Genomic DNA, 22121 nt, shown 5'->3' on the forward strand with positions numbered 1-22121 from the left:
TTCTTGGGGGGAAAAAAAACTACACACGGAGGGAGGTTTGACAATATTGCAATAAGTTTCCCCAACAAGAACCAGAAAAGTGGCATTAAAATAAAAACACCAGCATGTTGCATTGTTCTCTTTTCTTGTGTCGAAACGTTTACAGGCATATAACTCCACGCAGTGATTACTTGTACCGGAATAGCAATTACAACAAGACAGGAAGAGAACGGTTTTATATTTTTGTGCTTTAAGTGAAAACTGAAAAGTGCACTTATATGAAACTTGACTTTTACCACAAATTCCAGCGGAAGTTGTTAAGAGTCGACGCACATTTATCATTATAGGCTACGTGCTAAATTAAACCTATTTGCTAAATCCAATTCAAGACTAGACCGAACACGTAAATCTGTGTCAGCAGGCCTCTATTACACATTTAAACACCGAGACTGAAAATTCATTCTTTAAAACAAAAATCACCCAAATCTTCTTTCAGTAGTTTTTCTCGTAGCTTGCCGAAGACCTCAGTTTGCAGATATAGCTGCCATCCCGCATATAGACTATTTTCAGTAAACTCCTAAAAAATCAGGCTGTACACCAGTGAGATACTACTTACAATTTATTTCATCTTTTTCGGGGACAAAAACCGTGGGCTGACTAATCTGCAAACGATCATGTGGAAACGGTGGATGTATGACATGGGGTTGTAAACTAAAGTCTTAAGAGAACTAGATCCACAATATAGGGACAACTCCATTTGCGGGGCAACGATGCCTGGCTGCTCTGCAGTGGTGAGATTTTGTCAACATTTGTTGAAACCCTTTATTTTGAAAGTGGTAACAGGAAGCGTTGTGTTGTGTTCACGGTACATTGACTCCGTGTACACATTGTGGAGAATCCAGCGGAGAGAATGTGGCATTCACGGCGAGGAGGGAAAAGCCGGAGCAACGTCAACCACAGAAGTGTAGCATGAAGTACTAAAGTACTAAAAATACACGCAGTTTTATGTAAATTCCGTGTGCGGGTGGAACTATAATCTAATACACTTTGGAGCTGTTTTTGGTGGAACGAAAAAGGACTTTTCTGGAATATCAACATTGGAATAACGCTACTCGTCCTCTAAGTTAGCTGAGCTGCCACCGTGGTCCATAAATATTCCGGGGTTGAAAAGTTTCTGGGAGATCAAACTAAAAAAGGTAAGGCGACCATAAAAATGTGTATCCTTTTCTTACAGTCACGACTTTAGGAAAACGGTCTTCTCTAACTTTGGCAGCTACAAAGGTCGGCGCTGGGTGAACGGAGGGCGAAGCTCCTCCGGTGTGTTTACATACCAGACTCCTGCCGTGATGTGCCAGTTTCTCCTGCGTGGAGACAGCTTCATAACGAGCTCCCCTCACATGTCTCTACTATGGGGTCGTTTATCAGAAAAAGACTTTAATGTTAGGCCAGTGCAGAGCTTTTCTGTATCTTTGGAAACATTTCTTCAAATCGGCGTACATTTACACCACAAAGCAGCATTTTAACTAATTCAGATTTTGTTCAGCGTGTTTTGTAACTTAAGCCCCAGTATGCGTCATTTATTACAAGATTTCCAGTGGGAATGGTTCAGCAATGCTTGTTGGCCTATTAAGTGTTCCCGAATTGAAGAGTCACTCTTATTAATTCACGGAAACTTTAAATCATTTCTCACGTCTTTGTCTTATGTGGTCGATAAATACAAAACTATTTAATTTGCCTATGTTTAAATGGAGGCTCAACATATAGATTTTTGCAGCTTTTGAAATTAAACTGTGAAAATTCCCCAGACTGAGTCACGGTAAGTGGTTAGTGGCTGTGTTTGTGAAACTATATAAATATTTCACCTTGTATCAGACAAACTTTTACTTCAAAGTAATAAATGTCAGGGGATCTTGTTTGTGAGCAATAAAGTGTCTTGTTCATTTCCACTCAGTCCCTTCACTGAGTTGTGGACTCCCTGCAGTGTCAAAGTTAAATTTATTCTACCTCTTGTCATGAATGCAGTGAGAATACAAAACGCCTGAGGTGGTGGAAGAAAAGCCTGGTGTAAATGGGACTGATAGCTCTGCTTAGGCCCCATGCTTTTCTGTTGCTGCCTTGTTATGTAATGAAGCAAGTTGTAACCAGGCAAACAGAGCAGAACTCAGAGCAGGGAGCAGGACCAGAATGGTGTTTCTACATTATCTGGACTCTAGTGATCCAGCTGCAAACACTCCCTAAACATTATTTGTTTATAAGGTAACAGTGATTTTGAGAGTTGGTGCTGTTTTTCAACGCAGAGATCAGGACTGTCAGCAGTAATGTCAGTTGTGTGCAGGAAAACTGGAGCAGGGTTGACTACCTCTGCCAACTTCTTCCTCTTATCTCTGTGAGTTGTGCCTGGCCACTGGGCTGGAAGAGTTTAAGTAGCTGTTCTGCAGTGGAAATGAAGTCGAGGCATGGCCAGAGCAAGCATATAATCTATCACACAGCCCCCAGGGAAGCAGCAGAGCCGGACTGACTATGAATGTCAGGTGACTTAAGCCATCAGTTTAAAAAATGTTTCCAAATGTGAAATAACTAAGCATTTGGTTTAAAACCTTGCATGCACTTGACCCTGCACAGCAAATGTTTGACTTCTCATGCTGAAGCAAATACACTGGACGTCCCATCAATATTTACACAGCAGAGGCAACCCGCAAGTGGATCCTCCATGAGCTGTAATGGTTGGTGAGGTGTAATTAAACCAACCTCACAGATCTAGGGGGGTTATACGCTGTCACTGTGGTTTTACAACTTTGATCTCCCAGGTCACAGGTGTTTGTGTAGGCCTTTTTGTGTAAATCTTTGTACACATGAATGCGTCATTTTTGCCTTCAGAGCATGTTAATGTCATGAGAAAGGAAGGAAAACTGCGAGTCGTCCAAATGTTGGGGACACCTTCCAGTTATATGTTATTTTCTGAGCACTTTGATTTTATCACTGTGAAATATTTGCAGATTAGTTCTCTTTATTTTGATTAACTGCATTGTCTATAAAATGTCATGATGAAAGGTTCAGATTCTGTTGCATAATTGACCAACAGTTCAAACTATTTATCATAATTACATCATAGTTTCACCACTAACGCTCAGAAATGACTAGTTACAGCTTCGAAAATCTAAGAAATTCATGCTCTTCTCTCTTTTACATCCCAGTAAACAAAATTTTGTTCAGCTTTGATAAAGATAAGGACTGCGCAAGTGGACTCGGTGCTGGATTTGGGTTTGATGGGGGGAAAAAACTTTGCTTTAGTTTTTCATATCCACACGTGCAGCAGACAGGAGAGCTACTGTGGTTTTCAGTCTGGAGCTCTGCGATAGGTAAACTAATGTGTTTTTTTTTGTTTCGTTTCTGTCACAGGCTCTTTATTTTGACCACACCAGCCCCTCTGACTGCTCCAGTAGCTTTGCAAATCTCCAGGCTCCCCCTTACCCCCACCCCCCTCCCAGGGCTGACACTGGAAATAACTTCTTTTTCAAAGTAAAGACCAAGAGAAGTCTGAGCAGGAAATTACTCAGCAAGAAATTTTTCCATCTTATGTGGGCTCAGAGTGCAACGTCACAGACAGGTTGTTAAGGTTTCTTTCTCGGAGAGGAAGAGGAGAGCCCTCACCTGAGGCAGATCCATGTTCCCAGCACTCAGCATGAGGTTGTGAGGAGGCGGCAGGGTTTGAAGTGAAGCTCGTTGAAACGTGAGGAGGAGGGAGCATGGGGAAGGAGCAGGACCTGCTGCAGGCGGTGAAGAGCGGAGACCTGCTGTCCACTCAGAAGCTGCTGTCCAAACTCAAATCCAACAGGAACAGTAAGTACTGTCTGCCATTGTTCAGACCTCACCTGCTGTCTTGAGATGGTAAAGATGTAGTTTATAAGTCTTCCACTACAGAAAATCCACACGTGCAGGATGTAGCCCACATCCACAGACGTCTACAAAACTATATTGGCAAAAATATCTTGTGGCGTCACCCCTACGTCCTGTTAGTCAGGTAGGTTTGTTACTAGGACAAATCCAAACCTGCATAGTATTTAACACAAAGACTCATTTAAGGGCTTGTGCTATTTTTTTGTGCTTTATTCAGTGCATAATAGTGAAGTGAGATTAAATGCATAAAACCTTGTATATCACATTTACTTTCTTTTTCTGGCATAGATTTTGCTTGTTTGGATTAAGTGCACTCTGACCATTTAAAAATTCTGGACTTCTTTATTGGACTTTGGCCTGTTTGCTTTGTTGCCTGATGAGAGTAAATGTGTCTGTAGGAGATTCATGTAATTGGTGATTTGATAAACTGTGTTCTCAAGTGGTGAGTCTGGTTGTCTGCTGCATGCCCTTATCCTGAACTTGTTTTTGAGTGATATTATTAATAAAATGGCTTTCAGGAGAGAATCACAGCTCAGCCATCTTCTCAGGGCAAAACATTCAGGGGGAACCTGAAGGATTTTCAGGTTCTTTGTATTAAAATTGTCACATTTTGAAAACACTGATTTTAAGTTCCAAATTAAGCTGCTGGAGGCTTCAGTTCATTAATACTGTCACATTTATTTGTCAGTTCACATCGGCATTAACCCTTTAAACCTGTCTTGTGTTTTCAGTTCATTGTCTTGTTGTAGGAGCACTGGTTTTCCATTTAGCCGCTGAAATTTTTGTGTAGCAGACACCCCAGGCAGCAGAGAGGCAGGCGAGGTGTTAACCTGCTTAAACAAGCTGCGTTTTGTCACCTGCTGCTGTCACATTTAAAACTCTGCATTTGAAAGGATGATGATGCCAGTAATTCCCGAGCAGCAACCTGAAACCAGCAGCTCCCAGTTCTGTCTGATTGTTGTAGGTTAATACAAAACCTATAATGTTTATGTTAAACATCCCACATCTGGATCTTTTATCATCTTTCCTCTTACTACTTGGTCTTGTAGGTTGGACATACTCCAACACTGACAGAGATAGCAGATGCACACACAGTTCTGCTTACACTAGATTTGTGCAGACCTTTAAGGATGCTGGTAGGTGACAAACTTTATACTGAATGGATTGTCATGGGCATGTGAATGTGGAAAGTACGGCCCTGGGGCATAATCTTTGTACAACTGGAAATGGTTGAAACTTAGAGGGTCTTTAACCTCTAACCTAGCCAAAATGTGAGGGAAATTTTAGCTGAAGTGTAGCTGCAAAGTTACAAAGTCAATGGAAAGACACTAGTGAGAATGATTTCTGACCAAGGGTTTGAGCCACTGCTTCTTTTCTCTTAGCCCTTTCTCCTCTTCTTGTATGACTAATGTTGTGGGCTCTGCCTGACAGTCTGTTTTGTTTTCTGTTCAAGTAACTGAGAAAAGGGGCCACTCAGGGCCCCGGGACTGCCGAGAGGTCAGTCTTTATCGGGCAGATAACCTCTCACATGCTATGGGACTGTCAGTGACCTCTGACCTCTGACCTCTGAGGATAAATTAAGTTAGTCTCAGAAGGTGAAGAGTGTGAGGATGGGACAGATGATGTGTTGCCGATCTGTTGACCAAACATGGACAGGATGTTGAGGCTGTAGTGTAATGATGATGAGACAGACAAGAACTCTAGTTACTGAAATTAATTTAAAAACTTTGCATTATTTCTTTTTATGGTTGCCTGGTTTATTATTGCATAATTAATCAAAATGAAGAAAATTCCTCAGAAATGGTGGAGATCTGCAGAATCCTAAATACAATTGTTACCTCATTTGGATGGCATTCAGCTTAATCTGCACTCGGCCCTATCAACCTGTACATTGCTCGAAAGCATAAAGCCTATTTTAAGATCTCTAATATCACTGTGTTGTCGGTGACTCAGAAATGGTGGTGTGATTGCAGAGATGGTTGTTGGAGAGTTAGAAATACTGTATCTATTCTTTCAGTTTAACCAACGGGCTGATGTGATTGTCCATGTTCATTTCTTTGCCTTGTCTGATACACTCTAATTCTTTTACAAGAATTGGACTTGGCCAGATGTAATTTTGGCATCTGCTTTTTTCCACACAGAGTGGTTTACTACATGGGATAAATATGCTACTGAGACTCTTAGTCTTCAATGTGTAATATTTAGAGTCATGTATTAGTAGAAATGGAATATAGCATTCATAAATATGTTGTCATTAGTGTGTAGTCAATGGGAGATACTAACCGTTTTTCTTAATCTTAGAATGAGCCTTTTAAACCTACATAGGGAGTAGGTCTGATTTCATGAAGGCAGCCATGTTGCATTGCCATGTTTCTACATTAGCCCAAAACAGACAACTCAAACTCCAAACAGGGAATTACATTTTGTTTTAAAAGTGATGGCCACTGCACCTTCCCTCCCCTGGAAACGGATGGTGTTGGGTGTGAGTGGTGTTCAGAAGGTTGCACTCTGGGATCTCAACCCTAGACATTGCACCTTTAATAAAAAAAAACTAATGAATGGGTGCATCTTACTCAGGAAATAAACCATCTTGCAGCAGTATAAACAACCATTAAATGTCATAAATTGTATTAGAATTTGGAAACAGGTGAATATAGTATCTTCCACACAGAGTGAACACAGCATTATCCACATGTGGTAGGTGTAGAGGACAATATAGAGCTCTGCGTTGCCTGCGTTGTCAGGCCGTACATGTTAAAATGGAGATGTTGGTGGACGGTCTCCTCAGCCAGCTGACAGGCCTGTCTCTGCTCCCTGAGGGATTTCCTGCAGGCTGTCACATGACCCCTGCCTATTGTTCTCCAGTGCAACACACCCAATCCATCACCTTCATGTGATATGTGAACGCTTTTTAAACCATTGTTACTGAAGACAGCAGCCTATTAAAGAGACAGACTCTTTACTGTGACACGTTTTCTCCACCAGAGAGGAGATGAGCTATTAGCAGCCCTTTCTCCATCTTTCTTATGATTTGTGAGGGGCATGTGTGACCTAGACTCCTTGTGCTCCAGTATCTGCACCCCTTCACCCAAATCACAAGGAGCTCCCAGATGGTGCTCAGCTAGGATTACAAGGAATTATTGCGTTGGGCAGGAAAGGGGCGTCCAGGTGCTGTGGCATCTCATTCTCATGGCTCTGCTGTTTAGAGTCAGTGCACTGTGACTGTACTGCTCCCCTGAATTACACTGATTTAACTAATCTCACAACCCAAATTTACTTTTAAACCATTCATTGAGAAAGTGAAGTTAAAATTTGTGTTGTGTTTCTTGACCTTTGTGACTAAGAATGGTCCAGGATGTCTTACATGGGTTTTACAAAGAAGTCCATGCAAACGTTTGTAACACTGATTTTAAAATCATGAAGATTTTATAAGCATTTTTTCATGACCTCTCTAATTGCTTATTCTTATGCTTAAGATGTGTCACTGAATATGAAGCAGAGAGGGAGTTGCAACTTGGTAAAGTATCTTTTTTTATTGTGTAGCAGATGGAATATTTTTCACATAGATTTTTGAGGCTTCTGGAGATATATTGAAAAACAAAAAAGCAATAAAAGCAATACGTTGTGTTTAATTTCAGTAGTTTGAAGAAAGTTTCATCTACAAATATTAAAATACCAAATTCTTAATTTCAAATCTTATATAAGGGCCGTAGAATCTGGTGTTTTTTTTTTCTTTTTGAGACATTTAAATCACAAACAAAGCAAATGAAAGCCTCCTTGGCCTGTAACAACCCCATCTGTCTTTTTCTAATAGAAGTGTGCCACAGGAGGCGTTATTATTGACCCGTTGAAGTGATGTTTTGGTGTTGAAGCTCATCAGCTTTCCATTATTGGACCCTCGTAAACCTGTCGCTACCCTACGAAAAGCCAGCCGTTGAAAAGTAAAAAAAAAAAAAAAAAAAAACCCAGCGAGCTGTGGTGGAGAGAGGGGCAGACTATTGCCCACATAGGATGTCTGCTGTCTTTCCACACATATGTCTCATGTTTTATTCATGAGTTTGGGTTCAAATTTGGTCCAGCCAATCATCTTCCACAAAATCTCCCCCCTCTTTAGCACTGGCTGAATTCCTGCTTTATTGTGGACCATTCTACTCTGCAGCTCCTCTCAGTTTGCCTTTATAGTCCCTCTCACTACTAAGACCTCACGCTTTTTCTGTTTTTTATGGCTCCGGCCTGGTATTTATCAAGACTCAGCGTGGGAAATCAGCCCCAACTGACCCACAAATTTCCAGAGTGATCCATTTTAAGTTCTACTCTTAATCTTTGGAGTAGAAGCATTTTATCAGCTTTCCTACCTTAGGAAATGATTCCTATCTGTGCTGATACTATGGAGGCCTAACCTGTGTGGAGCAGCAGGAGAGCAGTTAATGACATGCTTTGGGAACAATAAGCTTTTTAATACATAACAACTTTTATAACCGTTTTTTGTGGCTTTGTGTACAGAGGAGAACACATGCTGTCTCTGCAGAAACTATGAGCTTTACCATGTACTGTAACAAGTAAACTTCAGCTGTGCAACAATAATGACAACAGTTGTTAAAAGCAGGATATGTGATTGCTTGAAAAGTTTATCCAGTGTCTCCAGTGGGAGTTGTGTGAAATCTGACAAATGTTCTGAAATCAGATTAGGTTGGGTCTGAACACCACAAATTTGATCTTACTATGCCTCTGTAGCCTCTGTAGCTTATCTCCGCTGCAGGCTAGAGGCTCCAGGCTATAGTGGCTTCTACTAGGTCAACATACCCTACTGCAAGTGGACGAGTGGCATTGTGGGTAGACAAGTGTATGTAATTAAAAAGATAATATCTCTCTTTTTGCTGCAGAGATTTTGAGCCTTTCTTTTAAACTGTCCATTCTCAGTCTCACAACATTACAGGAGTGAAATGATACATTTGTGGTGGGCCCTGCTTATCAAACCTTTGCACCTGCAATAGTCACTTTTTTTTTTAACTACAAAAAATGAAAAGTAACATTTGGAGAAATGATCTGTTTCCTGCAGGGGTCATATTTGCATACAACTCTATAACCCTGTTAAGTCTATAGTGGTGCTATTTCCTGCTTTTTTTCTGTTCCAGGACTGTCCTCATGCTGAAAGTCAGTGAAGGAAGTTTCATTTTCTCTCTCACTCTTAGGTAGGGAGTTAGATAATCAAATATGGACCCAGATTTCCGAGCATGTGACTTTCTCTACAAAATCTTTTACTGCAGAGCTTTTTGTGCAATTTGCTTGTTCCAAGCTGTGAAATGTCTTGGTTTTCCTAACAGGGAATAAGTGAGTCACTTGACATACCTCGTAACTGGAACAAATTCAGAGATTCACACCCTTACTGCTCCATTCACACTCTGAAGAAAGCCCAGAAACAGGATGTTTCCTTTACATAACACGTACTCTGCTCTGTGGAATGATCAGTCAAATACAGAAGACTGTTTGTTGAGCCAGTCACTTATTACTCTGGTGACGTTTAGTGGGGCTCTACTTCCATCATCTCATTGAAAAAAGCATTAAACTATAAACCAAGGGGATAATGAGGAGGGAAATTTCCACTGTCCTCCAGACAAGACAGTTTGGAGGGTAGTGTTAAAAATATTCAGACAGTGTGTTAAATTCTGTTTCTGTGTTTGAGCTGATAGTGTTTGCCTGTCAACTCTACTGTTAGTGTGTTAAATGTTTAACTCGTCCACTAAACAAATGTGGCTTTTAAATTAGGCTTGTTATAGCTATGAAAGGGAAGTAAAGCTCTTGTGTGTGTGTTGGGACAGGGGGGGGCCCCTTGGGACCACGGGCTGTAAAGGATTTAGTAGTGACTTTGACAGAATGGGTGGAAACCTTACTTAGATTTTTTTGAATGATTAAATTGGTCATCACAAAGCAGAAGTAAGAGCTTGCTTTGAGTTCACTAGAAGAACTTGTGAGAAAGTGTGATGTTACAGTTTTGTCACACTGTCAGCCACAAGGTAGAAATGATGATGGTGTAGTTTTCTGACAGTTGTTCACTCTATATTTAACAGGGGTGAAATTCAACATGTAGACAATCGCAAATGTGTATGGCTTCATGTTATAGTATATATGAAAAAAGTATTTCCAATTTAAAAAAAATAACTACACTTGCAGGCTGGGTTTGAGGCAGGGGTAAGAGCACCAACCACATTCATGGACACAGAGAAATTGGAAAGCCAACAGCATCACTGAATCAGTAACAAATAGTTGATTTAATATAATATAATATATATGTTTGTTTTTATGGTTGTGCAGTTCCCTCCAGCAAGACGTGCTGTCATGGTTTTATCCAGCCTTGAACCACGATGATGGCTGAGACAGTGTCTGCCTAAAAACACAAAAAATATGAAGTTTTCACTGAAAAAGTATTTTATAGTGAGCTTGTTGTCAGCTCCTGTAGCTTCTCTTGAGCTTTTCTAAACATTAATACGGATAGATGGCTTTTTTGGGTCAGTTAGGACTTCTTCCTACTCCGAGGATGAACTAAGTTACCCACATAGAGTGTATAAGTACGTTATCAGCCTCTGAGATGTCTGTTAAATGCTGTTGAATTCTCTTGTTTTCACATAAACACTTCCAGTGTATTTTGATTGCTCTGTAAATCTAAAATATTCAGAGCAGCTCTGGAGCAAACATGTCCTATATTCTCTTTTCATACAGGCTTTGAAAGGAAGACTAGACAATAACGAATCGAGTTTAATGCTATATCCTGTTTGTATATGCCTACTGGGATTTTTCTTTATTAGGTGTGTTATGTAATGGGTGTTCTGCACCAGGCTCTGTCGTTAGCTGGTTTGCAAGTTTCAAACCAAAGTCTGTGCTTTTTATTTCTTAAAGGTGCAATGTGTAATCTGTGACAGATTTAGTGGCATTTGGTGGTGAGACTGCTTAATGCAACCTTGTGAGCATCCCCCCACCCCCTTTCCAGGTATGAGTGAGCTGTCACTTTAAAAAACAAAACATGATTCCCTGTCTAGATCCAGTGTTTGATTTGTCCATTCTGGGCTACTATTGAAACATGGCAGTGCAACATGACTGCCTCTGTGAAAGGAGACCCGCTCCCTATGTAGGTTTAAAAGGCTCATTCTAAGATTAAGAAAATGCAACAGTTGGTATTTTCCAGTCATTACACACTAATGACAACATATGAATGATAATAATAAATAATCTGTTACTCTAATGAGAATGATATTATTCTCAAACTAAAGACATTACACACACCCCAAATGTCATACCATAACTGTTATGTCAAGGTAATGGGCATGTGTGCATTATATAATGGTTTTGTGAACATCTTGGCACTGATTCAAGATAGATAAGTTCCCCTACTGTGTGCAACAATGGAGATGCACATGAATGTTACAACTATGATGTTTGACCTCCGATAAAAATTCATATTTATAGCTTTTATGAACAGGACTTTTCACGGGTTTACGGAGTGATAATCATGTACTTGATTTGTTAATATTATTTCACAAATTTAAAATTGTACTAATCCGAACATCGATCCTTATCAGCTCCTGTCCTTTCCAAACCAGCTGGTGACAAATCCCTCTGAAAAGGTTTAACTTTCAGTAGTACTTCACACAATATCCAGAATCCTTACTGGGGTTCTCTGTCAACTAAATGCCTTCCTCTTAGTAACTAGAGGTTCAGTAGTTCATGATGAGCTGAGCTTTCTCTGGAAAGAACTCTCATTTTCTGCTATTAGGCTCACTGTCAGGTGTCTGATAGATCAGCTTTGATTTGACTCTGATTGTGTGTGAAGAACATTTCCCACCACTGAGTGGATTTCAAAACACCAATTTGGGCCACAATTGTGGCAAGATGCAATAAATGGCTGGATTTTCACTCAGAGACTTTGGCTCCTGCACATATTAAGTATGTGACTGTCCAGGTTTGCTTGTCACCTTAAAACTGAAAAATGTTTAAGATCAGTTCAGTTTGAGGCTCAGAAAACACCAACAGCTCAGCGTGATGTATGGCTCACAGCTATAGATGTGAAGCTAAAAGTTTCAGTTAATTTTTTTCCGTCAAATCCCCAGAGTTGAATCTTTGCCAACCATTGTCAGAGCAGCAGAGTGAATTTGAATGTAGAGGGAAGAATGGAGGTAGTGATGTCATGGTGTTGGTATGTGGACCCCATAGCAATACCCTCTGTCCCCCTTTCCCCTGGAATTTGATTCTGCTGAAATACACTGTACAGAGAGTTTCCTGAAGTTTTCAGCTGAGGACAAAGAGAGAAAGGCGAGCATGACCTCATGGGTGTTGCAACACCGCCAGCGGATTTTCACTGCTCTTTTCCCGGTGAGGCTTTAAGACAACTTCAAACAGCGTCTCACTCAGAGAGTGAAAAAGTGGTCCAGTTCTTCTGGATGTGGAACTGGGGTTGCAGTGCAGATAGGAAGGGAGGAAGTTTTTTGACAGGGTTCACTTTGGCGCATAATTTTAGTTAGTAGTGCCCTCCTGGATGCAAATTAACAAGCAGTATCTGCTCTACCATGAATCTGCCTCAGGGTTCAAGAGTATGTTATGTTGAGCCCATAAATTTTCCACTAGAATCAAGGTGATAATTTTGCTGGTTTTTGCTCACATCAGAGGACATAAAGTCGAGCCTTCCTCTCACCCCTGTAGTGTACCTTACCAGTTTTTGAATCCACCAGCATCCTCGTCACTATGCTCTGCTGTAAATATAGTTGCAATATTTATTTAATTTGATTGACCTCTCAACAGAAAATTAAGTCCTCAATGGCACTGTAGTATAGTGTACATTCAAACTATGAGCTCAAGATAATATAAAATAGAACAAGATTGATCTTGGTGCCAAAGTAGACACACTAACAATAGAATACAGTAACACTTGGTCCTAACAAGGTTTGATGACAGGGTTGCCATGGAGAATGAGTGAAAATGATGTCTCCACTGTCCAGAGTGAACAGCCAAGAATTATAGGGGTCTCAGATGATGAGAAGCCCTTCTGACCATTCAGCAGCATCAGTCTGTGACTCATAGAAAAGATTAAAAAAAGTGTGTTTTACATGTTAATTTGCATGAGAAAAGGCTTCAGTGATGATGACTCTCTTAATGGTATGTCAGGGAAAATTGCTTAACAGGGCAAGTATAAAAGTCTTTCTTCTGTCTTTCCTACTCTAATTTTTATGGTCACACCGTTGAGCCCAGCTGTTGCAAAGGGGAGCAGTGCTGCAACACAACCAGGCTGAGGTGGAAAAACAGTCGAGTAAAAAAGAATCAACATCGAATCAGGTGTTTTTCACTGTCTGGATTTAGCTTGAGACAAGTATACATCAGATAACTTTAAAGTCAAATTGTACCTTAAAGGACATCTTGAGGAAGGTTACTTTTCATTAAGTTTTAGTCTTTCTAATGAATATTTTTATTATAGTTTTTGTTGATTAAAGGATCTGCTTCCTGACATGAAAGTAAAGCCTGTGATCTCTCTCTGCTGCAGTAAATATGCCACCTTATCTCTGTTACTGTAAGTGGAGGCATGATCCGCCACGCCCAGGCTACCCGCCAAATAGCCAAACCTCATCACATGATTGAGGCTGGACTGGTGGAGGTGGAGGGAGGGGAGGGCTATCTGGTGCTGTGACTGTCCAGAAGGATTGGTGGGTTTGTCTGTGAGGAAAAGTCCATAATGAGCAGAGGAATGGGTGTGGAGTCGAGCTCACATCCCCCCGAACAATATGTGTGGAGTGCTGAAACATTTCTTGTTTTAGGTTCAGATAGAAACAGGAACACAAAACACACACATCCCACTCCACCCTGAGACACTTCACTGGGAAAACAATACTTCAAAGGCTTCACAGATTATACTGTAGATCACTTCTGTTGGCGGATGCTGTTTCTTGCTTTGAGGAAAAAAAGGTGAAAGATACATTTCAAGCATGTAGGCTTAAAGGACCTCAGCAGTGTGTTAACCAGGTTTATTTGTTCAATGACAAACAGTTTAAAAAGGAATGTCAAACTGGCTTTAAGAAACGTGGAAGTTTGAACTAACTATTCTACTTAAAACTGGTTAATAATCTCTGTTATTTTGTGTGGAAAAGCAGTAACAATGCCAGATATTTAGCGCACAGCTTCAGAATGAATTTGGGACAGATCAAATGTGTCCCTGATTATGTGACAAATAAGAATCTAAGTGTTTGAAGTGTCCAGAATTTTGCACACTGCTAGTCTGAGATTATTCCTAGACAGATTTTCCTTATTAGATACTTTAGGTGTTAATAAAACATGGTGTCTTTTATTTCTGCTACAGCATCTTTACATCATGGACCACAATAGAAATAAACCTTGGACAGTGTTATTTTCTCATCTTTGTCTATGACACAACTTCCTTCTTCTCATGCTGTCAAAACAAACATGTAAACATTTATGTTTTTTGCTTTTTGAATACATGCTACGTATTTTTAGATCATATGAAGAGTTTCTATTACCTTGCACAGCTACTGGGTTCTGCCCTTTCCAAGCAGGGTGTTAGGGTGCCCTCCCAGATGGGTCTGTGTAACAAACTGTCAGGTTCTATGTAACAAACCATCTGCTGTGTCAGATTAACACTTTTTATTATTTCAGACTTACATTCTCTTCTATTAATTTTTGTATGAATCAGCTTAGTAGTAGATTGCTTAACTCAGCAGTTAAAGTTTCAAGAGTTTGTTTGATTTCCATATTACACTGGAATGAATGGACATCACTAGATGTCTGAAATGGTAGAAAATGCATTGGCCTTCCTCAAACATTGCAGTTCAGTCGGCAGAACAGTTAACTGTAATCCAAAGGTAACCTGATTTTCAGGCATGAAAAACACAGGTATGGGCCTTTTCCAAGATGGGTGTTAAAGCACTAGTTATATCAAATACTAAAACAAAGAGGAACAATAATTAGATATTAACTATTCCTGTAGTTTGTAGACATTTACATATTACAAATGTAAATGATGTAAGAGACTGAACACGACACATATTTTGTTTTAACCTCTGCAACTACTACCCCCACATCACCTCCGTACATCACAGTCCTTTAGTAAACATGGACACGTGGTGTCATTGAAAACAACACAACCTACTGATAACATCAATACGTCTCCATGTTTTTTAAAGGACTGCAATGAAGCGAGGCCAGAAAATCACAGAGTGGCATCCTAGCGGAGTTCAACAGGTTGAGGTTTAGTAATGCTTTAATACAATGGTTGACTCCTTTATTGTTTCCAGACAAGCTGTGGTTTCTTTGGGGCAGCTCTTATTGCACTATAATTATTTACCGAATTACAGGAAACATCCCAAGAATTCCAATTTCTTGGAAATGATCAGACCCATGTTGCTAAATGTTTTGACAATCTTAGTACTGATGTGTTATACCTGTAATTTGCTTTTTGAGAGAAAGAGATATAAAAAAAAGGGATAGTAGTTACTACAGTGTGGTAGGCAAATTCAAATATTAATATTCAGCGTTAGTATTACAAGGTTAAACGTTTTAATATGTTATAGTGTGCCTGGTTTGAAGAAAGGACTTCTGCTCCAACATGTCCAATTTATGCATCAGCAGCTTTTAGACCAAATTTCCTTCAGAACAAGACATTTTTTCCCACCCAGAGTCTAAAATATGCTGGGCTTCAGGACAACAAGCCTCTCATTAACATGCTGGTGTGACAGTGTGAGTTTTGACTTCCCACTACAGGTCCAAGCTTCAGTAAACACACACCAGCAGGACCCAGACAGCTGCCACTACACCGTCAGCTGTCCATTAGCTCCTATTAGGTCGTGCCCTACAGTCAGATGTATTGGGGAGGACAGCTGAGTTAGTGATGTTCTCTGGAGTTTCCCAGTCTGGACGGTCTGAAGGATCCTTATTGGCAGGTCAGCAGCAGAGTGTGAATGTGAAACAGCAGCTTCCAGCTGGATCAACATACAGAAAACCATCCTCATTAGGCAGTGTTGACTCTGGCATGGTGGCAAATAGCAACCAAAATACACTTCTAACCATTCAGAGTGTTTACAGTAAAATCAGTGACAGTGAGTTATGAACCTGCAAAGAACCAGAGATATAGATTCCTCTCTCTGGATTGTAGTGTGAATGAATATTTTGCATTTGAATGAATTTCATTAAATCTTAATTGATGAGTGTGAAAATAAGAATATGAGGATTATCTACTGTTTCCTGAACATACCACTTTCATTTTCCATAGTTAAAGTTTTAAAACAGAACCTTGACAACTGCACAGATGTTTCCCTTTCTGGGTGCTGGCTTTCTGGCTCCCTGTCTCAAGATAGTAAAGGATGTGTTCAGGGACATATCAGCTTGGAGCTCATCCATTACCCTTCTTTGACCATCTGACAGAGTTGGGAGTGTTTGTCGTGTCTTCCCTTGTGTGCACTTATTTGTGCAAAGTTTTGTTTTATGTATTCAAGTAGACTGTCAGCCCATTTACAAATAAGGCAGCGTCTTGACGCATGTTGTGTTTGTGCACAGAACACATTCTGTGCGCGTTCTGTTTTTATTCAGAAGTTTTGGGCTCATTTATCTGCACAACAACTCCTCTAACTGTCATGTTGATCTCTCCGGCCTCTGATCTGCAGCTGCAGGCTTTAGTGTGAAGCTGAGGCTGGTCGTCCTCAGGGGGCTCTGCCTCTGCTGGGCTGCCCCTGCAGCTGTTCAGCTCTGTCAGCCTGAACCACAGATCAAAGTCCTTCTCCTCTTCCTCACCGCCATGTTATGATTGTGTCTGTTAGTTAAGAGATATGACTGGTACACTTACTACATGGTGCATGCAAAGGACATACCACACAGTATACATCAGAGTTAAAGGAATATAGAAGTTTGCCTTGAATTCTTATCCATGAAACATCTTTCAACTTGGGGCCTGGTTCCTCCCAAAATCTGAACTTCGAGCCACTTGTGACCCAATTATTACATTTATCTTGAGTTTGTACTTTACAAACTGCGAAGTTAAAATAACAGGACTCAGCATGTCTGTGGTCTGTTTAGCAGGTGAGTTGTATTGAAACAAGTTACATTTAACGTAGATATCCAGAAAATGTTCAAATGAATCTGAATATTTTGGTGCAAAAATCAATATATCAGTGGTCACTGGGCAGTTTACTGCATGACTAAAGTAGAAATGTTTTCAGGTAAAATGTGAAAAAGTTGGCAGCTCAAATGTCAAAATAAAATCAAATTACACGTCATAATGTTGTGACTTTTTCTCTTGTAATAACATTGTTGGATGGCCTGTTACAGTCACTAGTGGGAATTAAAATAGCTGAGACCTTTAGAATATGGTAAAAATATTTTGAAGAAAAAAAGGAAAAGTTAAAAAAAAAAACTACAAATTTTCTGAGAAAATATCTTAACATAATAGAAAATGAACCGAGTTTCGTTTTTTTTTTTAGTTTTCATTTATCTTTGTAATAAAATAAGTTTGTTGTAGTATGTAGAGCTGGAATCATTAGTTAATTGAAAGAAAATACAATTGGCAACTCGAGATTGTGTAATTTGTAAGCAGCATATCATGTTCTCAAATATGACAATTTAATGCTTTTGTAGGAGAAGTCACCTTGGGAGATTTCACTATTTTACAGACAAAACCAATAACTGATTTATCAAGAAAGTGATTTAAGGGCTATCAGTATTATTAGAAATCCGTTCTGTAGTGTGTCTGTGGCAATAAATGCGAAATTGGTTTCTGTGTGTCTGTATGAGCACGAAGAAAAATGTGAGGAAGTTAGAGCAGGACATTTTAACGCTCCACGTGTGTGTGTGTGTGTGTGTGTGTGTGTGTGTGTGTTGTGTGCTTTGGAGGCATTGAGCTATAACCTGACCATGACTTGGTGTCAGAGGAAGACGAGGGTAGGAGGTAGGAAGGGGGAGGTATTTTGTGTTGACAGAGGGTCTTGAGGCGTGGAGCAGCTTTCAGGAACAAAGCCAGGACTCAGAGCTGGGCCCCTTCTACACTTCCTTTCCCAGCACTATTGTTGTTCTCAGAGCGGGAGTCTGAAGCATTGTGTCAGCTCAGACCCCTCCTCGAGGGAAACAACAAACACAAAAGTGATAAAATAAAAGAGAGAATACTGACTGACTGATGTGGTCAGACTAGCCACTTCTCACTTTCTGAGCATTGCCGCCTCTTTACTTTGCAGTTTATTTTCTCTTTGATGACTGATTCTGCTTCACACAGCAGACAGGAGCTCTGCAGCTTCAGTCGTCCTCACATTGTTCTGTGATCTTCTTCTACTCTGTGCTCATGCTGGAACACTGGGCTGCATTTGAGGATGTATTTGAATCAGAATTCAGAAAACATCTGGATGTATACAAACATAGTTTAGTTCAGGCATACATGGTGCTCAGTTGCAGTTCGGAACAAACATTGCTCTTCTATATAGTAAACATATAGTAAATGCAAATATTTGCACTTTTGGAGCAGGTAATCTAAAATAGTGTGTGTCTCACTAACAGTATACTTACTCTTAAAACAAGGGTTAATGTAAATCTTTTAAAAGATCATTTATTAACCCAAATATAAATAAGGATTTCAGATTTGAAAAGAGTTGTCAGTGAGAGCTGCTTTACAAAACCTCAGAGCATGAAGCAGAAAACTTTGTAATTTGTCAAACAAACAGCAGTTTGATCCTGACACTTTGCAGCAGCAGCAGAATTAAGACATTTAAGTTCCTTGCAAAGGTAATAGGTAAATAAAGTGCAGTAAATCCACACCAAGCACATTCTCCAGGTTTTATATCCCCATTAGAAACAGCTCTGGCTTTCCTCTTAGGATGGGAAAATGAGCCTCTCACCTCACACACTGAGGGCCCTGCTGAGAGCTGATAAATCAGAAGGTTTGACAGCTTTCACAGCTCTGGGCGTCGGACAGCAGCTCTAGCCTGCAGCCAGGTTATCTGTCATATCTGACAGACTGTGTGTTTTCTACTTGTCTGTGAAGTCAAACCGCTGATAGTCACATTTCAGTGTTACAGCCTTGCTTCATGTCACAGAGGACAAAGACTCAGTAATTCTTACTGAGGGTCCCTGAAACTCTGAACTACAGTTGGTGTTAATGTACCTAAACTGTAAGGTACACTAAGACTCCAGACTGTCCAAACTAAAAAATCGGTGCAGTTCTTTTAATTGCATCAAAAATCGATTGTGAATCAAATTGTAACACCAATAATGAGAATCGAATGATAGTCCCAAAGACCGAAATCCCTGAAGTTCTCACACTTTTTACATACACATATACTGCGGTTGTTATTTTTTTTAAGCTGTCTCTGTCCTCAGATGGGAAAACAGGGTGTCTGGGGGATCAAGGTGTCTGGGAGTTTGAAAGGCATTCAGTGGTGTCTAGCCTTATTGAAACACAGCCACCAGACAAATAGGAGACTGTTCATAGCTGTGTCCTCACTATGAGTCTTTGTTTTATATCTTAACATTGACACTGCATATTTGTCTTGAACAAAGCTACACTAAGTAAACTGATAAAACCAGTCTGTATTTGCATCTGTCTGACTGGGGTCGGGTTTGGTGCTATGTATGGACTAAGGGGGGCTGAAGCGGTTGTCTTTCTGCTGTTTGTCCCATATGACTCTGAGCTGTAGGACAAGCCTCCACCGTGTCCTTGTTTTGTCCACAGTGCAGACAAGATGATGTACAAGACAGGCTAATCTTCACCTCTACTCCGCACTTCCGTCCCAATCCTCATTCACTCAGCAGATAAGAAACAGACGTGCCTCACTCCTGCTTTGGACAAACACTTCAGGGCTTCCTGTGTTCCTATACCAGGCTCAGCAAAGGGCAGAAAGGGAGGGTGGAGGAGAGGAGCTGCTGATTGGTGCCCACATTTACCAACCCTCCCCCCGAGACCTTCAAATCTTCAAACAGACCTGCTGCATCAAACAACCCCACTATCGCTAAGTGGCACAATCACACACTGGAGTTTAACTAAAGGGGGTATTTGAAGTCCAAATCATAACCTCAGACTATGCTTGAAGGTTTTTGGCAAATATTTGATATTATAAATTTTGGTGTCTTTGGCCCAGTAACAGCAGCAAAATCAAAGTGATGCACTGAGAAGCATTGTTGGCTTGTTTTGGTTTTATGTGGGACGAATGCATTGGCACGTCAGGGCACTGTAGCCAACATGCTGCTGTTAAGAGGCTCATAGTCTCAAATTTCTGCAGCCAAGCTCAGTGTAAGGTGGAAAGACTGAAAAAAAAGAGTGGAAGCTGTTCGAGCAGTGTGATGAAAATGTAGCTACTGTTACATGTTATTGTCATATATGGAAGAAATGTTTAACTGTCCACACACTTTTGGCCATGTAGTTTGTGGTTAGCATATCAAGTGACCTCAGTTCTCCCTGTTGGAGATGATATCGTACTAATCCTATAAAGAATAATCTCTGCAGTCAGAACCACATCAACAGCCATTCAGTCCTGTTTCACTAATCAGATGAAGACGTTAATTGTTTTTTATAGGTGCTCTTAAAACTGGAAGGCCTGTTTATATTTAGACTACAAGATGTAATCTGAAGTTTAAATCTTATGTGGTCGGAGTTGGACCTCAGCTGTGTTTCAGGGAACAGCTCTGACTCGAGTCTGTTGTGGTGAGTGTTTGGAGGATGGCCAGGCTTCATGAAAGAAAACGCAGATTTAGTGCAGAGCTGCTGCCTGGCCTTTCCACTTCACCACAACGAAAAGCGAGAGGAAAATGACGGGCTCCCATATCATCCTCGTTTATTTATTGTTTTGTCCCAAATGCAGCTGCTTGAGTCCTGAGAAACAAAAAGATGTGTGAGGCGTAGCCTGCAGACGTATAATCATAGATTTGATACTCACAGTGGTCGTCTAATTTTAGCTGGTAGATTTTTACAACAGATTCTCTTTCAGCCTGAGAGTCTGGTCTATGCGCCTGATCCCAACTACACCGCTCACATTTGCAGACTCCTGCAAAAACCTCCTTCTCCTGCTCCTGCTGCATTCTTGTGGCAGCAAATCCACGGGACATTAAAATTTCAGCTGAAATTATACAACGAGGCTGAGTCCCTGCTGGAGCTGAAACAGGCTCTTGAGTTCTGCTTGGCCACTCCGCCTTGCTCCATAAACAACAGTAAAAATAACTTTGAACAAATGTGCAGCAGATGATGATGATAACCTTAAGAAGAGCGCTTGCTACAAGATGTAGCATCAACTGGTGACTGTTTCCTGTTGGAGGTCAGTGTGCCCAAGCTATCAGTCAATTGATGAGTAGAGTCTGAACAGCTCGATTTCCAGTGTAAGAAGACCTTTTTTCTGATTTACAAGGAGACAATCAGATGCAAAATATAACGTGTTGGAAATATGGAATTTCTGTTTCATGATGTTTTTGCCTCTGGAAATGAGGAGTGACATTAAGTCATCTTTTATGGTCTCTGACAACCACTATGTCCAGTACAGCCTGCTTCAGGAGACCCTCCTCTGGGACATAACAGAGTGTATGGACAAACAAGCTATGGGTGTTTAGATTGGAGGACTTGTGAAATTTAAAATGGGCATAAAAACAGTTTGATATGCGTAATGACAACGACATATCCCCACCACCCTTTAGTCACTCACCCTCCTAAGGCTAAAAGTAACACGAACTAGCTGAGTGGAGAGAAAACTCTAAAAATAAATGGCACGTCAGTCCTAACTTTAGTGTTTAGTCTGACAGTTCATAAAGCATTTTAGTACTACGACATCTCTACAGCTGTAGAGCTGCTATAGATGTTACTGTAGCAGTCCACAGGACCCCTGAATGTCTGATCTATCTCGTCACATTTTAATGGTGGCGTTGTCAACACCAGCAAATCAAAAATTATTGAATAAAATAAGATGATGTTTTACTTTATATATTAAAGCTTCTCACCTGCTGTCTCTTTCCTTGAATTGTGCCTGCATTTTAAGGGACTTGGCAGTTACTTTTAATGAGGAGAGAGATTTAATGACTTTTTCCTTCCCTGTGTGTTCACTCTGTGTCTGGGTTTTAATTTTTGCCTTGCTTTATGTGCTGATTTATTCCCGTTAATTACTAATCCGGATCGTTATCAAAGCAGCGCTCTGATCCCCAGAGGGAAAGCCTGCTACGTATCCCCAAGATGTTACAAACTTCAAACGCTCTGTTGTTGGGGGGAAAATGAGGGGTTGGTGGTGGAGGCTCATTTT

The 22121-nt window shown here is 40.5% G+C and overlaps 1 protein-coding gene across 3 annotated transcripts in view; it reads left to right on the forward strand.

Moving 5' to 3' along the window:
* Positions 1-893: 893 nt before the first annotated feature.
* The window catches only part of LOC113140256 (CASK interacting protein 2), a 57370-nt gene continuing 36142 nt past the window's right edge, over positions 894-22121 (forward strand). For all 3 annotated transcript variants that reach the window (XM_026324051.1, XM_026324052.1, XM_026324053.1), the window contains exons 1-2: positions 894-1175; positions 3379-3819. In XM_026324051.1, coding sequence (XP_026179836.1) covers positions 3726-3819 — 94 coding nt within the window. In that variant the 5' untranslated portion in view covers positions 894-1175; positions 3379-3725. The remainder of the gene's footprint in view (positions 1176-3378; positions 3820-22121) is intronic.

The sequence above is a fragment of the Mastacembelus armatus genome, chromosome 8 (assembly GCF_900324485.2).
Source record: "Mastacembelus armatus chromosome 8, fMasArm1.2, whole genome shotgun sequence".
NCBI classification, from domain to species: Eukaryota; Metazoa; Chordata; class Actinopteri; order Synbranchiformes; family Mastacembelidae; genus Mastacembelus; species Mastacembelus armatus.